Source organism: Canis lupus, chromosome 7, assembly GCF_011100685.1.
Source record: "Canis lupus familiaris isolate Mischka breed German Shepherd chromosome 7, alternate assembly UU_Cfam_GSD_1.0, whole genome shotgun sequence".
Classification (NCBI taxonomy): Eukaryota; Metazoa; Chordata; class Mammalia; order Carnivora; family Canidae; genus Canis; species Canis lupus.
Window position 1 is genome coordinate 16,813,567 of NC_049228.1, and position 22,801 is coordinate 16,836,367.

The 22,801-nt window shown below is 48.1% G+C and overlaps 1 protein-coding gene and 1 long non-coding RNA gene across 2 annotated transcripts in view; one reads left to right on the forward strand and one right to left on the reverse strand.

The window, feature by feature from the left end:
• The window catches only part of NCF2 (neutrophil cytosolic factor 2), a 29,459-nt gene extending 18,039 nt beyond the window's left edge, over window positions 1-11,420 (reverse strand). The window contains 3 exon segments of the mRNA NM_001101832.1: window positions 1,950-2,058; window positions 9,426-9,508; window positions 11,247-11,420. Coding sequence (NP_001095302.1) covers window positions 1,950-2,058; window positions 9,426-9,508; window positions 11,247-11,420 — 366 coding nt within the window.
• Window positions 11,421-13,901: 2,481 nt separating this feature from the next.
• The window catches only part of LOC111096874, a 28,367-nt gene continuing 19,467 nt past the window's right edge, over window positions 13,902-22,801 (forward strand). The window contains exons 1-2 of the long non-coding RNA XR_005361621.1: window positions 13,902-13,979; window positions 14,409-14,603. This is a non-coding gene — a long non-coding RNA (uncharacterized LOC111096874). The remainder of the gene's footprint in view (window positions 13,980-14,408; window positions 14,604-22,801) is intronic.

The following is a 22,801-nucleotide window of genomic DNA, read 5'->3' on the forward strand; positions in this document are numbered from 1 at the left end:
TTTGGTTCAGGGCCTCGGCCAGATAAAAAGAACAGTTTATCAAGGCGAGTACAGGACTGTGTTTCCACGGAGTTAGTGGCTGGTGCTGGGTGAGGGCACCGGGGGCAAACCCAGAAGCAGAGAGGTCTAGATTCCCTTCCAGGCTATTTCTGAGCCTCAGTGAGCTTTGCCTCCTGCACACCTACTTGACTGGCCCTGGCCAGCCCTGGCCACGTGTGCAGGAAGGGAGGAGAACTCAGGTCTGCTTCAATATTCCTATTTGGTTCCCTGCTACCTTCTCTTAAGACCTTTTCCCACAACAGATTTTAGTGACTCCATGACTAGAAAAGCCTAAGACTCTTTGAAAAGGATGATGTGATTTCTCAGAAGCCAGGGTTACACCCTGGCAAGAAGAGAGGGGTGGCATTATATATAGGAAAATGACACGGTCTCACATGGCATAAGGACATCAGACCATGAAAACTCCAGCTTCACCTGCAGAGAGGCCCATTAGGCCAGTATTTCCTGCCCTGGGGTCATTTCAAGTCCAGCTACAGGGGATGATCATATCTCCCATGGGATTCTGTTTGGATGCCACTGTGTTTTTTGCTTTTTAAGATTTTATTTATTCCTTCATGAGAGACACACAGAGAGGCAGAGACATAGGCAGAGTGAGAAGTAGGCTCCCTGCCGGCAGCCTGATGCGGGACTCGATCCCAGGACCCCGGGATCACAACCTGAGCCAAAGGCAGATGTTCAACCACTGAGCCACCCAGGCATCCCAGATGCCACTGTTTTATGAGGTACTTGGACTCCCAACCCTTTAATCTGTGCAAGTGGTTCTCACTGGCAGTGGGGGAGGGGGGGCAGGGAAGGTGATTGGCAGTGTCCAGAGATATTTTAGGTTGTCATGTGGTGGTGGTGGTGGGAGGGGGGATACCAGCATCTGATGGGTGCACAGAACCGTCCTCTACAACAAAAAATTATGTGGCCCAGCACATCGGCAGTGGCATTGTTGAGAAGCCTCCCTCTCAGGAGCTGGCCAAATGCCAACCAATTCCCTGCAATTCCCAAAGCCTCATCTCCCTAGACTGTGAGAAGCGAAGAAGTTGCTCGCCTGCTGCAGGGCTGGATGGGGGCACAAGTCCCCAGGGGCCTGGGCAGCTGGGGGCTCTATTATTAGTCCTGAGCCACCCTGGGAACGCATGGCTTCTCCTGCCTGAGAAACTAAAGCAAGGGGACTTTTTTATCAGCAATTCTTCTAAATAAAGATCTATGATATTTGCAGGGCTTTCAGTTTTTAAAGCTAGTGGTGTATATTTGGAGTTTGGGGGCAGGGGAGGGCTGGTTGGAAAAAGCACAGGAGCCTGTGGAGTCAGAGCCAGTCATGTTTCTCCCTTTTGGTAATAGGGAAAATAAGTTATCCTTCTATGGAAACCTTCCCTAAATTTGTGCTTTGAGCTGTTCTTTGAGCTGGGGAGGACCGATTTGTGCCAAATTGCCCTCACTCTTTCTTTGGGTATCAACCAAGTACACAAAGCCAGAGCCGTTAATAGCAAAGAGCGTGGTCTGTAACTCAGGAACTGAGCAAGGTCACAGCGGGTCCCACACGGATAGTGAGCCCACGATTTAGGATTTGTTAGTATAATGCTGAGCAAAAGAGCTTGTCAACCGGAATTATGCAAATTATTATGAATACTTTCACAGGCCAGCATGCCCCGGGTCCAGCCTCCCCTTGGAGAGCCCAGCAGGCTCATTTCCACATGGTGCTTTGAGCCTTATGTTAATAAAATGCGTGCCCTCAGTGGCTTGAGGCTCGGGATGAGCCTGAAGTTCTTGATCTGAGTCTCTTCTCGAGGGGAACTCTGAGTCCTGAGGCTTGGGAGCCCTTCCCAAGCTCGCAGAGGTGTCAGCGGCTGGCTCTGCACCTGCATTGGCACCCCTGCCCTGACTGGGCCCATCCCCCTTACCTCACAGGCAAACAGCTTGAACTGCAGCCCCAGGATCTTGTAGTCTATCAGCTGGTTCCCTCGAAGCTGAGTCAAGGCCTCTTTGAGGTCTTTAATGGCCGCGTCATATCTGCAGGACAGAGGGATATGAGAACACGGGCCAGGGCACAGAGAGCAAATACAGGGTGGAATGTACGTCCGCGTCCCTTCCCTGCCCCATCTCGCTGGGACAAGAGGCCTCTCCAGTGCCTTTTGGTTTGCTCTAGCTCTTTGCCAAGCCTGAGCCCCAGTACTCCATGTGAGCAGTGCCCCGGAGTGGGGTGTGCATCCCAGCACCCTTGGGGACGACTGCCAGACTCAGGCAATCATGGGTATTTTCTTCTTTCTGGGCTGCCTCCAACTCCTACCTCTCTGACAGGCGGCTTGTCACTTCCCAGTAGAACCCTCGTCCTCTCCTGAGGGCTCCCAGCAGAGCCGGCACCTGCTGCCCCTAAGTCCCTGTGCAGCTGATTTGGAGCTCACTCCCCACTCCCCACCATCCATCAGGCCAGCCTGACACAGCTCCTGGGACCCCTTCCACTGCCAGTGACATCATCCTCCTTCCCCGGAGTCTTCTCCTTGGCCTTCTTTTGAGTTCAACTTAGCTCTTGGTGTTGTGGCCTTCTTAGCCTCCTCTTCCACCCTCTCCCTCCACACACTTTGGAAAACAGAAGAAAGAAACCACCAATTAAGCCAGATGGCATTTCTAACACTGCTCCCAGCACTGCCCTTTTGCTTTGTTGGATTGGCACTGTGCTGGCTGGCTCAAGGTGTACAGGGCTGCTGTCACTGGATTCGTGACAAGACAATGGGGCCGGCCACGTCAATAGTGCCCACCAGGACGTGGGCAGGACATGGATCAGGTCTCCTTGGCCTGCCCTTGACCTCCACAGAGGCCCTGGTGAGAGCCACTGCTAGGCTGTAGCAGGTAGAAGGCATGAAAAACAAGCTGCTCCCATCTCCTTAGCTCCCTGGCCTGGCAGGGACAAATTTTGCTGTCTGGTTGTGGTTCCATCTGGGCAACCTGAAACGAAGGTGGTGAGGCCTAGAGCTGCCACACGCAGCTTCTCTTGGAGGCAAGCCTGGAATTTGGACACGGACTGGTGGTGCATGGATGGGGGGCTGAGAGAATGGGACCAGATCCATCAGCTCTGCTCTTAACCAGGAGACCCTGGCAAAGTTCTTTTCTGGCCTCAGGTTCCACATCAATAACATGAGTGTATCAAGTACAAGGGGCATATGAGAGGAGGAGGTTGCTAGAATGTCCCAGATCTAATTTCTGGACTCAAAACCCCTTGGATCTGAGTTCTAGCTCTGCCACTTACGATCTGGTGACAGAGAGAAAGTTATTTAATTTGTCTGAGTCTGTTTCCTCATCTTTACTATTAGAGATTAATAGTAGCACGTGCCTCCCGGGGCTATTGTAAGAGCAAAGTGAGGTGAAGCACCCAGGTGCTCAGGACTGTGTTTGGCACACACAGAAATTTACTGTTGTTGCTGATTATTATTATTATTATTATTATTATTATTATTATATTATTATAGCTCTGAAATTCTGGCAATTAAATTCATACACCAATCATTTATTACATGCTTAACACTCTACAGTGAATTAGGTATTATCTGTAGATAAAACCCAGTTGTGGCAGCTGGAAATGTGGTCTCAATGGGCTGACCAGGAGGGTGGGCTGGTCCAGGGTGACTGGGCCAGAAGCTAGATATTTTGTTTCCATTTCATTTTTTTTAAAGATTTTATTTATTTATTCATGAGAGACAGAGAGAGAGAGAGAGAGAGAGGCAGAGACACAGGAGAAGGGAGAAGCAGGCTGTATGCAAGGAGCCCGACGTGGGACTTGATCCCGGGTCTCCAGGATCAGGGTCTGGGCCCAAGGCAGGTCAGGTGCTCAACCGCTGAGCCACCCAGGCGTCCCTCTGTCACCATTTCTTTGAAGTAACTCCCACAGCAGCAGTGGCTCTAGGAGCAATGGGAGAGGCTGGATCTGAAACAGGAGAGTAGCTCTCTCTAGCACATCCCAGTTGTTAACACAGAGGATTGTAAAACCTGCTGGGGGCGCTTGGGCAGCTCAGTGGGTTCAGTGGCTGCCTTTGGCTCAGGTCATGATCCGGAGGTCCAGCCCCACATCCCCACATCCGGCTCCCTGCTCATCGGGGAGCCTGCTTCTCCTGCTCCCTCTGCTGTTCCTATCACTTGTGCTCTCTGGTTCCCTCTCTCTGTCAAACACCTAAATAAAATCTTAAAAAAAAAAAAAAAAAATCAAAAACACCCTAAAAGCACACAGGCCACTCCTTAAGAAGCAAGTAGCATGTTAAGTAGGTTACGTGTTCAGGGATCCCTGGGTGGCTCAGCGGTTTAGCGCCTGCCTTTGGCCCAGGGTGCGAAACTGGAGTCCCGGGATCCAGTCCCACGTCAGGCTCCCTGCATGGAGCCTGCTTCTCCCTCTGCCTGTGTCTCTGCCTCTCTCTCTGAGTCTTTCATAAATAAATAAATAAATCTTAAAAAGAAAAAAAAAGTAGGTTACATGTTCTCACAGACATTGCCTAGCAGGGGAGAGAGGAGGCCTGCCTGCTTCTTCTCTCCAAGCTGGGAGACTGGGTGGCTGGCTGGGATTCACAGAGCCGGGAAGGAGGGGCAGGTGGAGATGCAGGTGAGCCCACCTCGGGCAGCTGCAGTTTCCACCGTGTTCCACCGCCTGTCTGTGAGGTAGGTCCTCAGCTGCCACGTGTGTGGGCGCGGTCAGCATCCACCCTCGCGTGTGCCCTCCTCTCTGGTGAGCAGGTGAATTTTATTTTTTAAAGATTTTACTTATTTATCCATGAGACAGAAGAGAGAGAGGCAGAGACACAGGCAGAGGGAGAAGCAGGCTCCATGCAGGGAGCCCGACGTGGGACTCCACCCCAGGACCCCAGGATCACGTCCTGGGCAGAAGGCAGGTGCCAAACCACTGAGCCCCCCAGGTGCCCCGAGCAGGTGAATGTTAGCTGTGAAGTAACCCTGCCTGTGTCCACCTGGTTCTGAGCGAGCCCAACAGAATCCGCAGGATTCTCTCCTCTGCCGGGCTCTAAAGATCTGGGCCACTGGGAGAGAAGGAGGGAGAAGAAAGCCGACAGAGTATCCAAAGTGCTTGCTTTGTGTTAAAAAACGGGGTGAGTGGGCAGCTCGGCCCAGGGCGTGATCCTGGAGTCCCGGGATCGAGTCCCACATCAGGCTCCCTGCATGGAGCCTGCTCCTCCCTCTGCCTGTGTCTCTGCCTCTCTCTCTCTCATGAATAAATAAATAAAATCTAAAAATAAAGCCAGGTGGGAGGGACCCCTGCTGAACGGCTGGCGTAAATGACTGGCTGCGCGCCCACTTGTTCCCTGGAGCTGCCCCCGGGGCACGGGCTTTGATGCCCACAGCTCGGCTGGGCGCACGGGCTCCGCAGGCCTCGGGCTGAGAGCACCCTCGGGGGGTGCTCTCTTCACTCCCCCCATCCCACCGTGCACCCTGTCCCAGGGCCCCTGGCCGCCCTGCACCCGGAGCCCAGCCCCCCCGCCCCCAGCTCCAGCCACCACCAGTGGCTTTGCACCGGGTGGGAGCCCGAGGGCGTCTCCTGCTCACCCTTGTGGACGCTGCGGGTCCTGATTATTCCTGCGAGCGGAGGGCGCGGCGGGCTGGCCCGGGGGCCTGGGGCCGGTGCCCCCTCGCGTTCCCGAAGAGGCCCGTGGGCCCCTCCATCTCCGGGGCCTGCCCCTCCAATCCCAGCGCTGAGGTCCTAAGCCCAGGACCCGAGCCGCCCCTTGGAGCTCCCTCCCCTTTCAGGGGACCCGCCCCCAGACCGCTGAGAGTGCCCCCCTCCCTCCCCGGGTCAGCACCCAGGCCCCACCTGCCTTCCCAGGAGGGCGCCCCAACCTCGTCCTGTGGAACCTCAGCGACCGGAGGGCCGCAGGACCACATGCGAAAGTGGGGGAAGCAGGAAGAACGCGCATCCTCTTATCACCCCTAAAACAAGCCCCACTGTAATCTGGGGGGATTCCCAGCCGGCTCACCACGAAGTCCTCTTCCTACATCCCCGTGGCACTTGTTTCAAAATACTCTCTTCTAAGCACTTGCCCCTTTCTGCCTTGATTATACTTACTAGGGTTCACGTCCCGTTTCCCCCCTTTTACCTTGTAAGTTCCTTAAAGCAGAGGGTATATCTGCTTGCTTTTACTGTGTTTAATTGATTCTATAAGCATTTATTTTTTTTAAGATTTGATTTATTTATTTATTCATGAGAGACACAGAGAGAGAGATGGTGGGCGGGGGGGAGACACAGGCAGAGGGAGAAGCAGGCTCCATGCAGGGAGCCTGTCGTGGGACTCGATCCCGGGTCTCCAGCATCACGCCCTGGGTCAAAGGCTGCGCTAAACCGCCGAGCCCCCGGGCTGCCCTCAATAAGCATTTATTAACTACCAGAATAGACATGGAAATACAAGAGTGAATAAAGAAAAATTTCTTCTCTCAGGAAACTCACCAAGTAGTGGAGGAGACAATTATACAAGCCAACATCGGTCACAGAATAGACAGATGTTATTTTAAAAGGCACAGAAGAGGGCAGCCCGGGATCAAGTCCCACGTCAGGCTCCCTGCATGGGGCCTGCTTCTCCCTCTGCCTGTGTCTCTGCCCCTCTCTCTCTCTGTGTGTCTCTCATGAATAAATATGGGGCCTGCTTCTCCCTCTGCCTGTGTCTCTGCCCCTCTCTCTCTCTGTGTCTCTCATGAATAAATATGGGGCCTGCTTCTCCCTCTGCCTGTGTCTCTGCCCCTCTCTCTCTCTCTGTGTCTCTCATGAATAAATAAATGAAATCTCAAAACAAAACAAAACAAGAAAGGGCACAGAAGAGAGCCAGCCGCCTTAGGGCAAATTATTATTATCAACTGGAAGTTCATAAGCAGATCACATTTATTTTCTTAAAGATCACTCTGGAATAAGATAAGACTAGGGCCTGGGAAAGCAACTTGGAAGTGATTTCAATAGTCCTGGTGAAAATGAGAGTGTAAACCTTATAGTGCTGGTGGAGAAAAATGGGTCTGGGATTTAAGATTTTGACAAGGTTTGGGAAAAGAGACACTCTGGGTTGATCCCGGGTAGAGATTTAGCAGCTGGCTGGCTACAGGTGGAGGTCAATGCTATGGAAGAGGGTGAGATCCCTCAGGGTTCAATCATGGAATTTCAGGGGATAATGAACCCCCTGAAACTGTACACAGAAGTATGTGCTTGTGTGTGCGTTTCTGGAAAGACAGCCCATACGTTTTGCCATTAAACCACCACCTTGGGGCGCCTGGGTGTCTCAGTCCGTAAGCAACTGACTCTTGGTTTTGGCTCCGGTCATGATCTCAGGGTTGGGAGATGGAGCCCAGAGTTGAGCTCTACCCTCAGTGGGGAGTCTGCCTGAGGTTCGCTCCACCCCACCTCCCCCAACTCTCTTTAACTCGCTCTAAAATAAATAAGATAAATCTAAAAAGAATACTCAACCACTGCTCTTGTAATAAAAGGGGAAAATGTCAAGAGCAGAGCCTTGGGAAGTGGGGACACCAAAGCATATGGGTGAGCAAAAAAAAAGGAGGTGGCTCAGAGTGCAGACTAGTGCCTCATTTACAGTATTTCCTCAATAGATAGTTGCAGACTCGAAGATGAACTGTGGGAGATTTTTCTCTCGAATTTAACTATTATCAACCACAGACTAATTAAGCCTCCTTTTTAGATCTTTCTAAGATCTGTCTGCTTTGCTCAGAATCTGAGCCTTTCGGGTTCTGGGACTTCTGGGTATTTTTGTGTAGAAATTTCTTCTGGGAGCCTTCCTTCTTAGTTGTCTTCCCTCATTATAGGCTGTGAGAGCTGGTTAAAGGATGGCCTTAGAGTTTGCCATTTGAGATTTAGGATCAGCTGGAGGATTTGTGCTCTTATTTCATCCATCTGGAGAATTCAGGGATGAGGTAAGGGGGAAGAAGAACTTTAAGAAGGGAGACAGAGGCAGGATGCCGCCAGAAGGTAAATGCTTGTGGGTCTCTTCCCTCTGCTCCAGGCTTTCTCTCCCTAGATAGCCTCTGTGTCTGCGGCCTGGGGGTGAGGGTGGGGGGTTGGGGGTGGGGGGGCTGTTCTTTGGGAAGACTTCTCTCCTGCTTTTCCTCATTCAGGTGATTGCATCTACATCTTGCAAGTCCTCTGAGCTTCCTGTGGTTGCCCCTAGCAACAGTGGAGCACTGCAGCTCTCCCGGCTGCTTCTGACCCAACCCTGGAATCCAGGCATTTCAAGACTGCACTGGATGAGAGCCCTGTCCCTCCCCAGTGCCCGGATGTTCTCTGCCATCCATCAACGCCCTGCCTCACCTGCTGCCCATGCTCACACACAAGTGTGTACACATGTGTGTTCACACACATACACACACTGCACCACCCACACGGTGCCCCCACCCTCATTTTCACTGTTTGAAAGTTCTTCCTTAGGTTGAGCCAAATTCTCCTTCCCTAGAACTTGTGTCCACTAATGGAGCAATTTCTACAACGGGAAGTTTGCCATCCTCTAAAAGATTTTAAATTGGTGCTTAGAAGAGTTTTCCTTTGTTATTTGTAGGTCTCTTTGGGGGGTAATGGGGAGCAAGGAGTGGGAATTAACTTTCATTTTCTATTTCTTTGGTTTTATACTAATGGTTTCATGGTGACTGTAAAGATACCAGAAAATACAGGTAGGCTGAGGGAGGACAATGGAAATCCCTACAATGTCACCCCCTGGAAAGAACTGCTGGCAACGTTTGGGCCTATGGCCTTCCAGACCATTCTGCGAAACAGGAATGGGATTGTGTTATACACACTGTTTTGAAATCTGTTTTAAATTTAACACCTACTATGATTTTTTTCCATATTGATATATATGCCACTTATTTATCTGTATTACTATACCCTTATACGTATGATAGTTTATATTCTTATCTTGGTGGCTAAATTATATGTCATTGAATGGATTAAACCAGGCTTTTGAAAACAACATCTTTTAGGAATGAAGGAAGGTCTTGATGTGGTTTCATGATAATCCTCATTGTGAAATAGCTCACTACCTCCTAGTAGAAGACCATCATGGGTGTTCCCTTAATGGCTAAAATATTTCCAAGCAGCATTGCCCCAAGCTCTGACCCATCAGGAATGCTGGTGAGGTGCCACACCAGCTGTATGGTGGCTACGTAGTGCGCTGTGACACAGTTGATTTCTAACTGGGTGACAGGCCTGCCTTCCCTCCCTCCTTCCCTGGGGAGGGCCTCTGCGTCATGCTGATGTATTTCATAACTGTCCAGAGAAGGCCAGTCACACTTCCCAACAGAAGCTGGAAAGATACTTCCCAAACACCAAGCCTAGCAGCACCAAGACCATGTCTGGGCTTCTCCACAAACTTCCCCAGCTTGAGCAACACTGGAGCACTTACTTCTCCATGTGGTAATAGAGCATCCCTCTTTGGAAGTAGGCCACTGCCAAGTGCTTGTCTTTGTTAATGCTTCGGGTGAAAGCCTGTGGAGAGAAGAAGGGCCTAGCTGTGGTCAAGGGGCCAGGCAGTGGGGAAGGTGAGATGAGCCCAGAGGGAGAGGCAAGACCGTTTAGGAGCATAGTCGCTATCTTGATGGTGAAAGAGACTTAGATGTCAGACACCTCTGTAAAATGGAAATGTTAATATCTACCTCTCAAGATAGGTGACTGGATTAAAATCATAAAAGTAACAAAACGTGAGTATTGAGTAAATAAATATTATGCAATTAAAATAATAAGAATGCATATAAAATGCCAAGAGTAGGGATGATGCAGGAAACCAAAGAAAGGCACAGTGAATGAGGGCCAGAAGCCGAAGAATGTGAGGACTACTCTAGCACAGTGCGAGGGAGGCCTGGCAGTGAGCAAGCGGGAGGTGATGGCCACCCAGGGCCGTTCCAGCTTCGTCCAGCAGCCCCTGCTGGCATAGCTGTGCCGACTGGCTGCCGCACTGGCCCATCTCTCTCCCCAGCAGTGTGCACTTTGTCTCCAGCAGCCCCCAGAATCTGGGGTGCTATTGGCCCAGCTCTGAGAGGAGGTGGGGCCTGTGGTCCTCCTCCCACCAGCCCAGCCGTGAGGCCCTCTCCTGCTCCCATCTGCCCACCCCAGGGCCCACGTGGACTCAGCAGGCCTCCTGAGTATTCCAGTAGCTTCTCTCTTCTGTCTTTGCTCACTGGCTGGTCATGGCCACGGTCAGGATGGCCGTGGGAGGAACTGGCTGTTTAAAGATTCTCGGGAGTCAGTCAGCTGTCCGCACACCCTTGCAAAGACTGGCAGTAAAAGGGGAAAATAAGAACCACTATTTACATTTACATTTAACAGTGGATGTTACCCAGCATTTAATAGTTGGTGCCTCGTTTCATCCTCTTGCTCTTTGCCCCTCTCAGGAAGCTGAGAGCCAGAAGTCTACATGACCTGCCAGAGACCAAGGTCCAGAGACAGAGCTGGGACTCTGATCCTAGATCTTCTGCTTCCAAACTCCAAACCCTCTCTGGCTTAGGCTGGCCAATCCAAAAAGTGATCCCTGAGAATGCTCAACCACATACAAGAGAACAGGAGAGAGAGAAAAAATATTTGAAAGAAATGCTGGGACACCCCCATAGCATGCCCTAGGCAGACATCATTAATCAATCATGGTAAGGTTCCCCTGTGCCAGCCTCAGAATCCTAAAAAAAAAAAAGTGCCCTGCATAACTGATCAGGGTTGTCACTTGAGAGGAAACCCCTTTTCCTCAAGTGCCTCCTCTTGATCGCTAGGGCAGACAAAGCTCACCGAGATGAAATGCCGGGAAAGCCAAAAGACGGCCTTCCTAACCCGGTGTGCAGCCTTGAGATGGACATCCTGTAGCCAGCAGGAGCTGATAGAAGAAAACATCACTAGGGGAGTCTTCACAGAGGTGTTAAAGAACCACTCCAGAATGATTTGAATGTAATAGATGGAGAGGAAAGGAGAGCATAACCCACAGCTGATGGTTCCCAGCCAGTGCCCAGCGGAACCACCTGGGGAGCTTGTAAAAAAAAAACAAAAAAAAAAACAAACCAAAAGGATGGTGGCTCAGGCCCCTCCCCAGGCCGATTCAATCAGGATCCCGGGGGGTGGGGCCTGGGCAGCTTTTGTTGCTTGAAAGCTCCCCGGAGGTTTCTAAAGCACAGCCTGGGGGAAGAACCGCTAATTCCCGGGGCGCAGGGGAGGGGAGGCCCCTGGGGGAGGCTCCTCCACTCACCTTCTCCGCCTCGGGCATGTTTCCCAGGATGGTGTGCATGCAGCCCACGTTGAAGCAAATCCTGGAGTGGGGGTCCTGGACGGCGGCGAAGGCCTCCAGGGCTCCCTTCCAGTCCTTCTTGTCGGCTGCCAGCACCCCTTCATTCCAGAGGCTGATGGCCTCCGCCAGGGACATGGTCAGGCGCCTGCCAGGGGCCCGGGAGGCCGCGGGGACCCCGGGAGAGGCCAAGCGGGTGTCTCGGTGCGCAGCGCTGCCCGCAGGCCGGCGGTCCCCGGCGTGGTGCTCAGGACGCGGCCCACCTCCCCTAACACGACTTCTCGGTGTTGCAGAGGCTCAGGAAATGTCCCCACCTTTCGAGCAACTGACTCCCGAGCCTCCCGTGAGAGAGACAAGGGACCCAGAGAGTGAGAGGGCGGGCGGGGGCGGAGTGTGGGGGAGAGGAAGTCCTGCCGTGGGTCACTTCCCCAAAATGCTTCTGCTCTGTCACCCAGCCGTCCTGTCTTCCACCCCCACTTCGGGGCAGCTTCTGCTCGGGCCTCTGCCCCCGGGCTGGGGACAGTGGTGGCAGGTGATGCACGCCACCCCCTGTTAAATGAGGATGCTGGAGGAGAGGCTGCTTCCTCCTGGTCTTCAATGAATTCCTTGCTCCCATCCCTCATAACCTCACGGACTCTCTGGATATAGTCATTTGTTCATCTTGAGCTAAAATGAGCAATTAACAAATTGCTGCGACGGGATGCTCTTGGGTGTCCACCTGGATCTGAGATAACGTTTATGTAAAACACTTCAGAAGCTCAGAGGCGACCAGTATCCTGCAAATGTCAAAATTAGGAGCCGGATAGGCCTGGGAGTTAGGACTTCTCCTGCCCTTCTGTGAGCAACTGAAGCTAGGAAGAGCCCCTGATAGCTCATGCGTGTCCCCGTCTCCCCGATTTAAGGTTGAAGGCTCCCTTCCTCGCTGGAAAAGGAAGAGTCCGTGAAACCTCCCCACAGAGTGACTGGGAGCAGAGGGTGTCATCAATTTGACTTACTCAAATGGTGACCTCGCAATTAAAACGCATGTTTATGGGGATCACCCTTTGTTCTGTAGCAACTGAAAGAGCTCACCGGCTATCACCCAACTTCCCCCGAACAGCCTGAAAATAAAATTTAAGACCATACATTCTGTAGGGCTTGCACACCCGAAGGTGTGAAGATAGAGAAGCCGCGTGCATGTGTGTGTGTGTGTGTGCGCGTGCGTGCACGTGTCTACACAGGACATCCACTGTGTTTGGCAGCCCTGCCCAAGTCACTTCTTTGCCTGGGAACCCCCTCCTCATGCTTCAAGCCCAATGAAATCCAGCACCACATTCCAGCTAGTAGGCTTCCCTCTCCTTTGTACCCCCTCTTCCCTAACATTTACATTGTAGTTGTTGCAATTTATTTCTTCACCTGCTCAACTCTGAGAGCCTCTGCGAGCTGGGCCTGTGTCTTCTTATGCTAGGATCTCCAGAACCAACACTCAAGAAATGGTGATGGGATATCCCCAAAAGAAGTTAGAAACCATTGGCAAATGACCTACAGGGGGCAGTGATGCCAGAGGGCCATGCTGTTGACTCTACTCTGTGAATAAATCATCAGAACTTGATTAGCATGTTGACTATTCCCAGGAAAATCAAGTGGTTTTGCAGCTAACCTAGATTTTATTTAAACTTTTGTGGTGGTTATTCCTTATATTTTTTGACCTTATTGTTCCTAGCCTGCCACGCACAGATGCCCTCCAGCTGGCTCCCATGGTTTTTCTAGCTTCATTCTCTGGATTGTCCTTTCACAAAGCCCGGCAAACTCTACTACTACTTGTTCCCCGCCCTCTAGGTCTGCATTTCCTGCTTCTTTGCTTTGGTGCAAGCTGCTTCCTCTCCCTGGGCTGCCCTTTCCACATCTGCACCTCCAAACTCACCTTGCACAGCGCCTGCTCAGAGATCACCTGCCTTCCGAAGCCGCCTGGAAATCAGGCTCACCCTAGGGCCCCCAGACTGTGAGCTCACCTTCGTCTCCCACGTGGCCCTTATCCTTCGCCGTCAGAGCGGAGTTCTGTGTGCGTGTGTGCATCTCAGCCCCTGGAACAGACCGCACACTTCTGGGGGGAAGTCCTGGGACTGGCGCATCCTTATCAGCTCAGAGCACCAGCAATGCCGTCCATGCTCAGCTCTGTCCCCTTTCCCAACACGCTCCTGTTGCCAAGCCACGGGCACTCCTCACCTCTCCCCGTCCCGTCATCCATTCTCCACACTGCAGCCAGAGTGGGCTTTTAAACAACAAGTCAGATCACCTCCTGCCCCTGTCTTGAAACCTTCAAGTGCCTTCATGGTCCTCTTAGAATACAAACTAAACTCCATCTCATGCTGCAGAGAGGACCCTGCCTGCTGCCCCATGCTCTTTCTGTGCCATGTCCCCTCCTCTCCTCCTCCCTGCCCAGTCCCATTTCCTTCCCATGTCCTCAAATCAGCCAGGCCTGTTCCCTCTGCCTGGAATGCTCTTCCCTCAAACCTCTGCCTTCTGGTTCCTATTCATCTTTCACTTCCTCTGAATGGCCTTTCTTGACTATGACCTCACTCTGATGAGGTCTCACAGCCATCAGTTCTCTCTGTCACAGTGGGTTTTTTTGTTTTTTAAGTAAGCTCTACACCCAATGTGGGGTCTGTACTCAGAACCCTCAGATCAAGAATTACATCTACGGACTGAGCCAGGCAGGTGCCCCGGGTCATGGTGTTTGTCCCAATTTGTAACTGCATATCATCTGTGAAGTTGTTTCTGTGGCCCAACCCAGAGACAATCATTACCACCATCTGTAATTACAGCAGTTATTGATACTGTTGGTAGATGGCCTGTCATTACAGCCATCCTTCATTCCCCTTCCTCCTTTTCATAAAACCCCACTTTTGTTCAAGTCTCTGCTTTCCTGAGGCCCTGTGCTTCCTTTCCCTGTGCTTCGGGGAAGATAAGCCCCCAACACTGCCCCAGGCAGTGATTTAGACACAAGCCTGAGAGAGAATTCTGGTTAATAAGACATTAGGGGAAGTCTGCTAAGGAATTCTGGGAAAGATTTTTTCCCCCTCATTAAAAAAAAAAAAAAAAAAAAGACACACGGGAAAAAACAATAGTTGTTTCTCCCCCAGGCAGTACGGTGAAGATGTGCCTAGAACAGTGGCAGCTTTCTTGTCACCATGAGGAGATTCAGCAAAGATTGTACTAGTCGGAGTCTTGAGGAAAAGGATATGAAAAACAAAACAAAACAAAACCTGGATCTTTAATGATGTTGGTGAGCTCCTAAATGAACCCATCTTGGACCCACCTCAGGACTTTTTATTTGGCGAGGTAATTAATATATTTATTGCTTAAATCACTTATAGGGTTTTTTTTTTAATTTTTATTTATTTATGATAGTTACAGAATGAGAGAGAGAGAGGCAGAGACACAGGCAGAGGGAGAAGCAGGCTCCATGCACCGGGAGCCTGATGTGGGATTCGATCCCAGGTCTCCAGGATCGCGCCCTGGGCCAAAGGCAGGCGCTAAACCGCTGCGCCACCCAGGGATCCCTATAGGGGGTTTTTTGTTATAGTTTTAAACCTTCTGAGAGAGGGGCGCCTGGCTGGCTCAGTTGGAGGAATGTGCAGCTCTTGATCTTGGGGTTGTGAGTTTCAGCCCCACATTGGGTTTAGAAATTATTTAATTTTTTAAAAAGATTTTATTTATTTATTCATGAGAGACACACACACACACACACACACACACACACAGAGAGAGAGAGAGAGAGAGAGAGAGAGAGAGAGAGAGAGGCAGAGGGAGAAGCAGGCTCCATGCAGGGAGCCTGAAGTGGGACTCGATCCCAGGTCTCCAGGATCACACCCTGGGCTGCAGGCAGCAGTAAACTGCTGTGCCACTGGGAGTGCCCTAGAAATTATTTAAATAAATAAATTAAAACTTGAAAAAACACAACATTCTGATAGATATACCACTGTGTTCTCATTCCTACGACAGCACTTGTTATAGGAAAGTATTCTGTAAACATTATTTCTTGAATAAATTTTGCAGACGTTTGGATAACAAAGTTTCGGCTCACTACCTTTGAAATTACTCTAAAATTCAGAATAAGCAGGATTTAGGCATGAGTAGCTAAAAGGTCACAGAACTCCTATTGCATTTATTCAATCAGCTGGAAGCTAAGAACATTCCAGTGCTTTCCCTTTTCTCTGAAGGAGGAGTCTGTGAAATCTAACTTGTAATTTCCATTATTCCTTAGCACTCAGCAGCTACCTCCTCATCCCCACTTTTAGCATTTAGTGTTTGATGGTCCTTTTTTTAATATTTTATTTATTTATTCATGAGAGTGTGTACACAGAGAGAAAGAGAGGCAGAGACACAGGCAGAGGGAGAAGCAGGCTCCTCACAGGGAGCCGGATGTGGGACTGGATCCCAGGTCTCCAGGGTCATGCCCTGGGCTGAAGGTGGCACTAAACAGCTGAGCCACCTGGGCTGCCCTATGTTTGATGGTTCTTTAAGGTTTTTAACTAGGTGAGGCTTCTATCACAGGCACCTCAAATGGTCAAACCATGTCTCTATTTTCCTTTATCTTTCTTCACACTTGATTTAGTCTAGGCACATGGCAGGTTCTATATAGACTTGCTAATTGGGCAAATGAATCAAAAACTTAGAAAATTGCATCCTATTTGAAAAATATATTTTTATATAATCTGTCACTTATTTATATAAAGTAAGGTACATTTGTAATGATAGGGAAAAGTATATTCTTTCTATGGCCTCAACTCTAACATCAAGTGGATGTTTACATCAAGTACCAGATAGGAACCCCTCAGGACTTCATGTACTATATATAAACTTGGTCTGGATTTCACAAAGAGCATATGGAACACTCAGCATGGATCCTATTGTTCAGAAATATTAGTTGAAAGCCTCAGTATGAAAAGTCTTCCTTTTCCAGGAATACATTATAAGATTGTTTTGTCTAATCTATCATTGTATTAGTTTTCTATGGCTACATAACAAATTACCACCAATTTAGTGGCTTGAAATAACACATGTTTACTCTTTCACAGTTTTCATGGGTGTGGAATATGGGCATCACTTAGCTGGTCTTCTGCTCAGTCCCATGAAGCTGAGATCAGGGTGTGGGCTGCATCCTCATCTGAAGGCTTGATGGGGGAAGGATATTCTTCTAAACTCCTGCAAGTTATTGTCAGGATTGTAGCTGTAGAGCACATGCTTCTTGCTTCCTCAAGGCAGACATGGAGAGAGGGTCTCTACTTCATTGAGTCTCTGACCACTAGACTCCCTTTTAAAGGACCTGTATGACTGGGTCAGGCCCAACAGAATGTAATTGGCCTTTTCAATCCTGTGTCTTCTTTCCATAGTACCCGTCCACTAAATGCAATCAAGCTACAAAACCAGGGATGCAGGGATGCCTCGGTGGCTCTGGGCTCGAGCATCTGCCTTTGGCTCAGGTCATGATTCCGGGGTCCTGGGATCAAGTCCCACATCAGACTCCTTGCAAGGAACCTACTTCTCTCTCTGCCTATGTCTCTGCCTCTCTCTGTGTCTCTCATGAATAAATAAATAAAATCTTTAAAAAAACAAAAGCCAGAGATGCAATTTTCATCTTCCTTGGACAGGCTTAATATTCCATGGGACTTTCTGTCTAGGAAAGCCCGGTATCTGGATAATTCATTTATGTGTTTCTTTAGCATATCTCCCTCAAGTAAGTGGATTCCAAGTCAGTGGGTATCCAAGGAAAAAATGCTGCTCTAAACAAGACAGTTACTGGGGCACCTGGGTGACTCAGTGGTTGGGCATCTGCCTTCGGCTCAGGGCATGATCCTGAAGTCCCAGGATCAAGTCCTGCATCGGGCTCCCTGTAGGGAGCCTGCTTCTCTCTCTTCCTTGTACCTCTGCCTCTCTATGTGTCTCTTATGAATAAATAAAATCTTTTAAAAATTTTTTAATAAACAAGACAGTTACTAATATAGAAAGAGTAGAAATGGACCATGTCACAATACAAAAAAGGGTGATGTGCAGAAGAGTTAGAAATGTACCTTGCATTTAGTGGAATAGAATTTTTAAAGATTCTCTTTTGCTTTCCCTGTAGTGTCCCTAACAACTAAAACAATGTTTGAACACATGATAAATATTTGCTGAATGAATGAGTAAAGAGTAGATATTAGGTTGTGTTCCTCCCCCTGCTTTTCTAGGAACTGCCTATCTAATCTATAGCAGGAGAGTAGGGCCTATGGCCACATTTGAACAACATGTTTCTGGCTGGTTGGATTATAGTGGGTGTTTGACAGGCTGGGCCAGTTAGGTTCTGACTCCTGCGAACTGGAGTTTAGAGCTGGGAGACGGTAGGCTCATCTCTTTGGGGAGCTGGACACATGACATGTAAACTTAGGAGCTGTGGGTCTATGATTTTCTGCCATGAGGTCCAGGGAAAGCAGAGAAAACCAGTCTGCACAGAGAGAGAATGAAGCAGATGCCCCCTGAGAATTGGAGACCAGAGACAGAGACAGTGAAACCCATTGACTTTCCAGCCCCTGATTCCAGGATTTCCTGAGGCCCACTCAAATTCCTGCCTTTAGCCTCTAAGAGATACTGATAGGCCCATAAAATAAATTTCAGTGTTTTCTTAGATTTACTCTAGTTAGATTTGTTGTATGTCAAAAAAAGAGAGACTTGGCAAATAAAAAATGAAAAATAGATGTGCACCCATGGCCGAAGGCTCTAAAACAATCGATTGTTAGTGAGGGATTCTCAGAAATACTAAGCATAACCACATAGTAATCAGAGATCTCAGTGATGAAAGAAATGGAGAGGCATTGGGAACTCTCTCAGAGGCCAGGCATGCAGAGGTGATGGAGGACATGGCTCTTGGCCAAGGACGAATCCAAATGCTGTGCAAAGAGATCAAAGTCAGGGTAGAGGGGAAGCTGAAACCCAGAGTGAGCTGAGGCTGCAAAAAATACTAGGGACAACACAAAGAGCTCCTTAGTGTCTGAGGAAGAGCAGGGAGGGTCACTGCTTGGTGCAGATGGCGTCAAGTTAGCAGATGTCAAAGTAAAAACAGAAGACCCAGAGGGCAGTGAGAAAGCTGATAGCTGCTTTAAAGAAATTCTAGTTATCAAGTCCAGATTCGCCAAATCCCAGGAACCAAAAGATTTTGCAAGTATGATCCCCAAAACCTTGTCACTAACTGAAACATGGCAAAGACTGGGATAGATGCTAGAAAGCCAGGATGGATGGGTAAGTGTAGTTCTAGATTTCCAAAGGGCATGAATTCTAAAAACAACACCAAAGATTTACCAGCAGACCACTGGAAAGGATTCTAAAAATATAGATTATTAAACAGAGGCACTTAAAAAGGCACCTTTAGGAACTAGCTTGAGTGTACAAGGAACAAGTCAGGTGTTCTATTCAGGTTTCCTTTTTTGAGAAGATTTTCCTAATCAGTGGGAAAGCGCCATATACAAATATCAGAAACATATTTGGCCAAGGTATTTCTTTTTTTTTTGGGGGGGGGGGGGGCCAAGGTATTTCTAAGACAAAACAATTTACATAATTTAGTTGGCTAAATATTATATTCATAGAGCCTTCCTGAAATATCAATGTCAACTTGTTTCTTTAACCTTTTAACAAAAAGGATCAAATCTGCAAATGACTCAAAGCTTGGAGAGAGAGAGTAAACATATAAAATGACAGAATCAGAATTAAAATATTGCCTGACTTACACTGATCCAATAGAACTCCAAGTTGAAATTTGATAGGAATAAATGTAAAGATTTACTCCTGAGTTTAAGAATTCAACTGTCCAGGGCCACCTGGCTGGCTCAGTTGGTTAAGCAAGTTGGTTAATTCTTGATTCCAGCTCAGGTCATGATCTCAGGGTCATGGGATAAAGCCAAGTTGGGCTCTGTGCTCAGTGGAGAATCTGCTTGAGATTCTCTCCCTCACCCTCTTCCCTCTGTGCATTCTCTCTCTCTCTCTCTCTCTCTCTCTCTCAAATAAGTAAAATAAATAAAATCTTAAAAGAAGAAGAAGAAGAAAAAGAAGAAGAAGAAGAACTCAACTGTTCAAAGATGGGTAAGAGACAAAGCTTAAGAGCAATGTCTTGGAAGAAGCCTAGCCATTTGGGTTGACTTAAAGCTCATATGAGTCAACAGAATCATATGGTTGCCAAAACAGCTAATGCAATCGTAGGCTACATTAACAGAAGTGCAACCAACTCTTGTGTCAGATGGCTCTTGACCCAACGACTCATACAGAGACCCAAGTAATCTCTCTGTTGACCATTGCAGGAGATTGCCACCAACTTTCTAGCTCAGAACATACTTGCACCCATCCTCTTGTATCTTCTATTGTCTGTCATCCTGATCTGGCTAGTGTTCACAACTCTTTCCCCAGAACCCTTGGCTGAGATGAGATGTTGGAAGGTTCTTATTTCAGTCCTTTTCTTATCTTTACAGCTCAACTGCCAAAGAAGACATAATTCATGCATTCTTCACAAGGGGACACAGCCCCCTTTTCTCTGGGGCTCAGATTCTTTTCTGGGCTTCGGGACACTCAGCAAACATGGACTCCATTAGCAAATAATAAGTCTAAAGAGCCCTTTTAATGATAGGGATCTTCCATTTCCTCTTAGAACTCGGGTTGGCCTACCTTGTCTAGGACTTTCACTAGAAAGTGAAAAAAAAAAAGCAGAGCTGAACCCATCAGAGCAGTGTTCTTCAAGTAAGGACACATACCGTCCGTGGCTCACAAGGTGATTTTAGGCAGTATGTAGATGCAAATTGCTATCATAATAGCTGTTGTATTATTTTAATTATTTAATTTTTTTGACATGGTTCAAAATTATCACTCAAGTCATGATCTTAGGGACGTGGGATAGAGCCCCGTGTGAGACTCTGTGCTCAGTGTGGAGCCTGCTTGTCCCTCTCCCTCTGCTCTTCTCTCTCTCAAATAATATTTAAAACTTTTTTTTTGAAAGATTTTATTTATTTTCATGAGAGACACAGAGAGAGGCAGAGACATAGGCAGAACGAAGAGAAGCAGTCTCCATGCAGGAGCACAATGTGGGACTGGATCCCGGAACTTCAGGATCCCGTCCTGAGCCGAAGGCAGACTCAATTGCTAAGCCACCCAGGCATCCCAATATTTAAAAAAAAAAAAATTTTTTTAATAAAATTAAAAATTAAAAAAGGTGGAAAATTTTCTTCCCATCATGGCCAAACTCTTCCTACCCAATAGGAACCACTTGTGTTAATGTATTGGTATTCTTCTCTCAGAAGAGATTTTTAGGCATGTGCAAATGTAGACATCCTCCTCTTTTATGCACATACCATTTGGTATACAACTCTGCATCTGGTCTTTCTCTTAACAATAGTTCCTTATCTGGGCATAAAGAGCTTCCTCCTTCCTTGTTTATGGCTATATCGTTGTTCTTCACATAACCAGTTTTCTGTTGACAGACAGAGAGGTTATTTCCAATTATATGCTAGCATAATAATGTCACAATGAATGTTCTTGTGTATATGTCCTTTCACACTCCTGGGACTATATCTGTAAGGTAAATTTATAGAAGTGGAATAGGTGTGATAGAGTGTTTTTTATTTTCATTTGTATTCAAAAAAATGTATAGCTAGCACACCAAACACAGTTTCACAGTTTTTATATTTTATAATGTGACTAAACATTTATTTTATTTTCTTTATTCATGAGAGAGGCAGAGACATAGGCAGAGGGAGAAGCAGGCTCCCTGCAGAGAGCCCGATGTGGGACTTAATTCTAGGACCCCAGGATCACGACCTGAGCCAAAGGCAGATGCTCAACCACTAAGCCACCCAGGTGCCCGAGGCTAAATATTTTTAAGGGAATTAATGAAAGAAAAATAATAAGCAGATTACATCATAGGTGAATTGAAAATATTACTAAAAATTTGAAGGTGATATATACATAGGGCTGGAATTTGAGAAAAATTGACCTAGTCCAGAACTTTTATCTTCCCTGCCCAAAGCTCCTAAAAATCTCCATTTAATGCAGGGTTTGAAGGTGGAGAAAATGTGCAGAAGAGGGGAAAGCTTTGGAGTCCAGAAACCTGGGTTTGAATGTTGGCTTTTCTCCAGCTGGCTGTGGTCCTTACAGCCTCTTTGTGGCCTCAGATTTCCCACGTGGCAAAGTAGGAGTAATAACACAGTCACGTGCTTGGAACATAGGACCTATTTGTTGCACAGTGGCTATTATAATTCAGCTATTTGGAATAAATTGGGGGAAGATAGAGAAGTCAGAATCTTTGCTCTGCCTAGCACTTTCCTTTCAACACTTCTTTAGACAAAAAAAAAAAAAAAAAAAAAAAAAATTATAATGGTAGCTAGAAGTCCCAGGCTTAGAAGGTCCCTATGCTTGGTTTCATTCCTGGCTGCCACCATTTTGAAATGCTTAATAATTCTGAACAAGGGGCCACATTTTCATTTTGCACAGGACATTGCCAATTCTGTAACCAGTCGTGTATATAATGTCAGGCACACATAATGTCAGGTGTCTCTTCCCTCCCACTGCTACCCGCAACAGACTGCTCCTGTTACTCCTGAAAGCCCACAACCTCGGTACCATCTATGAGGCTGAGCAGGCCACCTGCGCTGTGGTCTGGGGCCCTTCTGCTGACCCATCCTGTCACAGTCCTACATCTATCACAGACATCCTCAGGCTGAGGACATTCGGAGCATCAGTCTAGGGGAGAGCCTTTGGGAGCCTGGTTCCAAGTTCTTCCTGGCTTTCCAGGGAGTCTCAATTGGTCAGAGCCAGAATTTGGAGGTGGCTCAGTGACTTCTGACCCCAGGCATGCCCCTGAGTTTCGGGGAAGCCCTTAGCCACCTGAGGGCCTCTCTCATCCTATGTTCTAACCAAGAAATTGTGGGGTAAGCAATCCTGGATTCAAGTCCTGGGTCTCTCATGTCCTACCTAAGCAAACTTTCATAAATCCCTCCAATTCTCAAGAGTCTCTGGTTCCCCCTCTGCAAAATGGTTATTAGAACAGTGCCTAACTTGCTGGTTTGTCCTGACACTGAAATGGAAAGCCATAGAAAAGGGCCAGGCAGCTGCTAACATGCAGTGGGTTCTTTCAGTTTTCCAAATTCATGAGAGAAGAATGAACAGTCTCTGTTTGCTCCATGGGGTGCTAATCCTCTGTTCTGACATCTCCACCCTCTTAGTCCAGGATGATTGGAGCAGAAGTCTCATAGCATGCTGGGCATCACTTCCTCAGCCGGACCCTTGGGCATTCAAGTCCACTTCCATTCAAGCTCTGAGCGATTTCCTCTCAGCTTCTGATTTGCCTGCACTTGGCTCTATAGACATTTCCCCCTTAGAATTCCTAGCACGTAAATACTCCGCAGAATGGTATGTTACACTGAGATGCAATTAAAGCCATAACATTCATGACCCTCTGCCTAGGGTTATTGCTATGGAAGTGCCCCTTTACACAAAACACTAGACTTCCTGCGTTAGAATCTGTT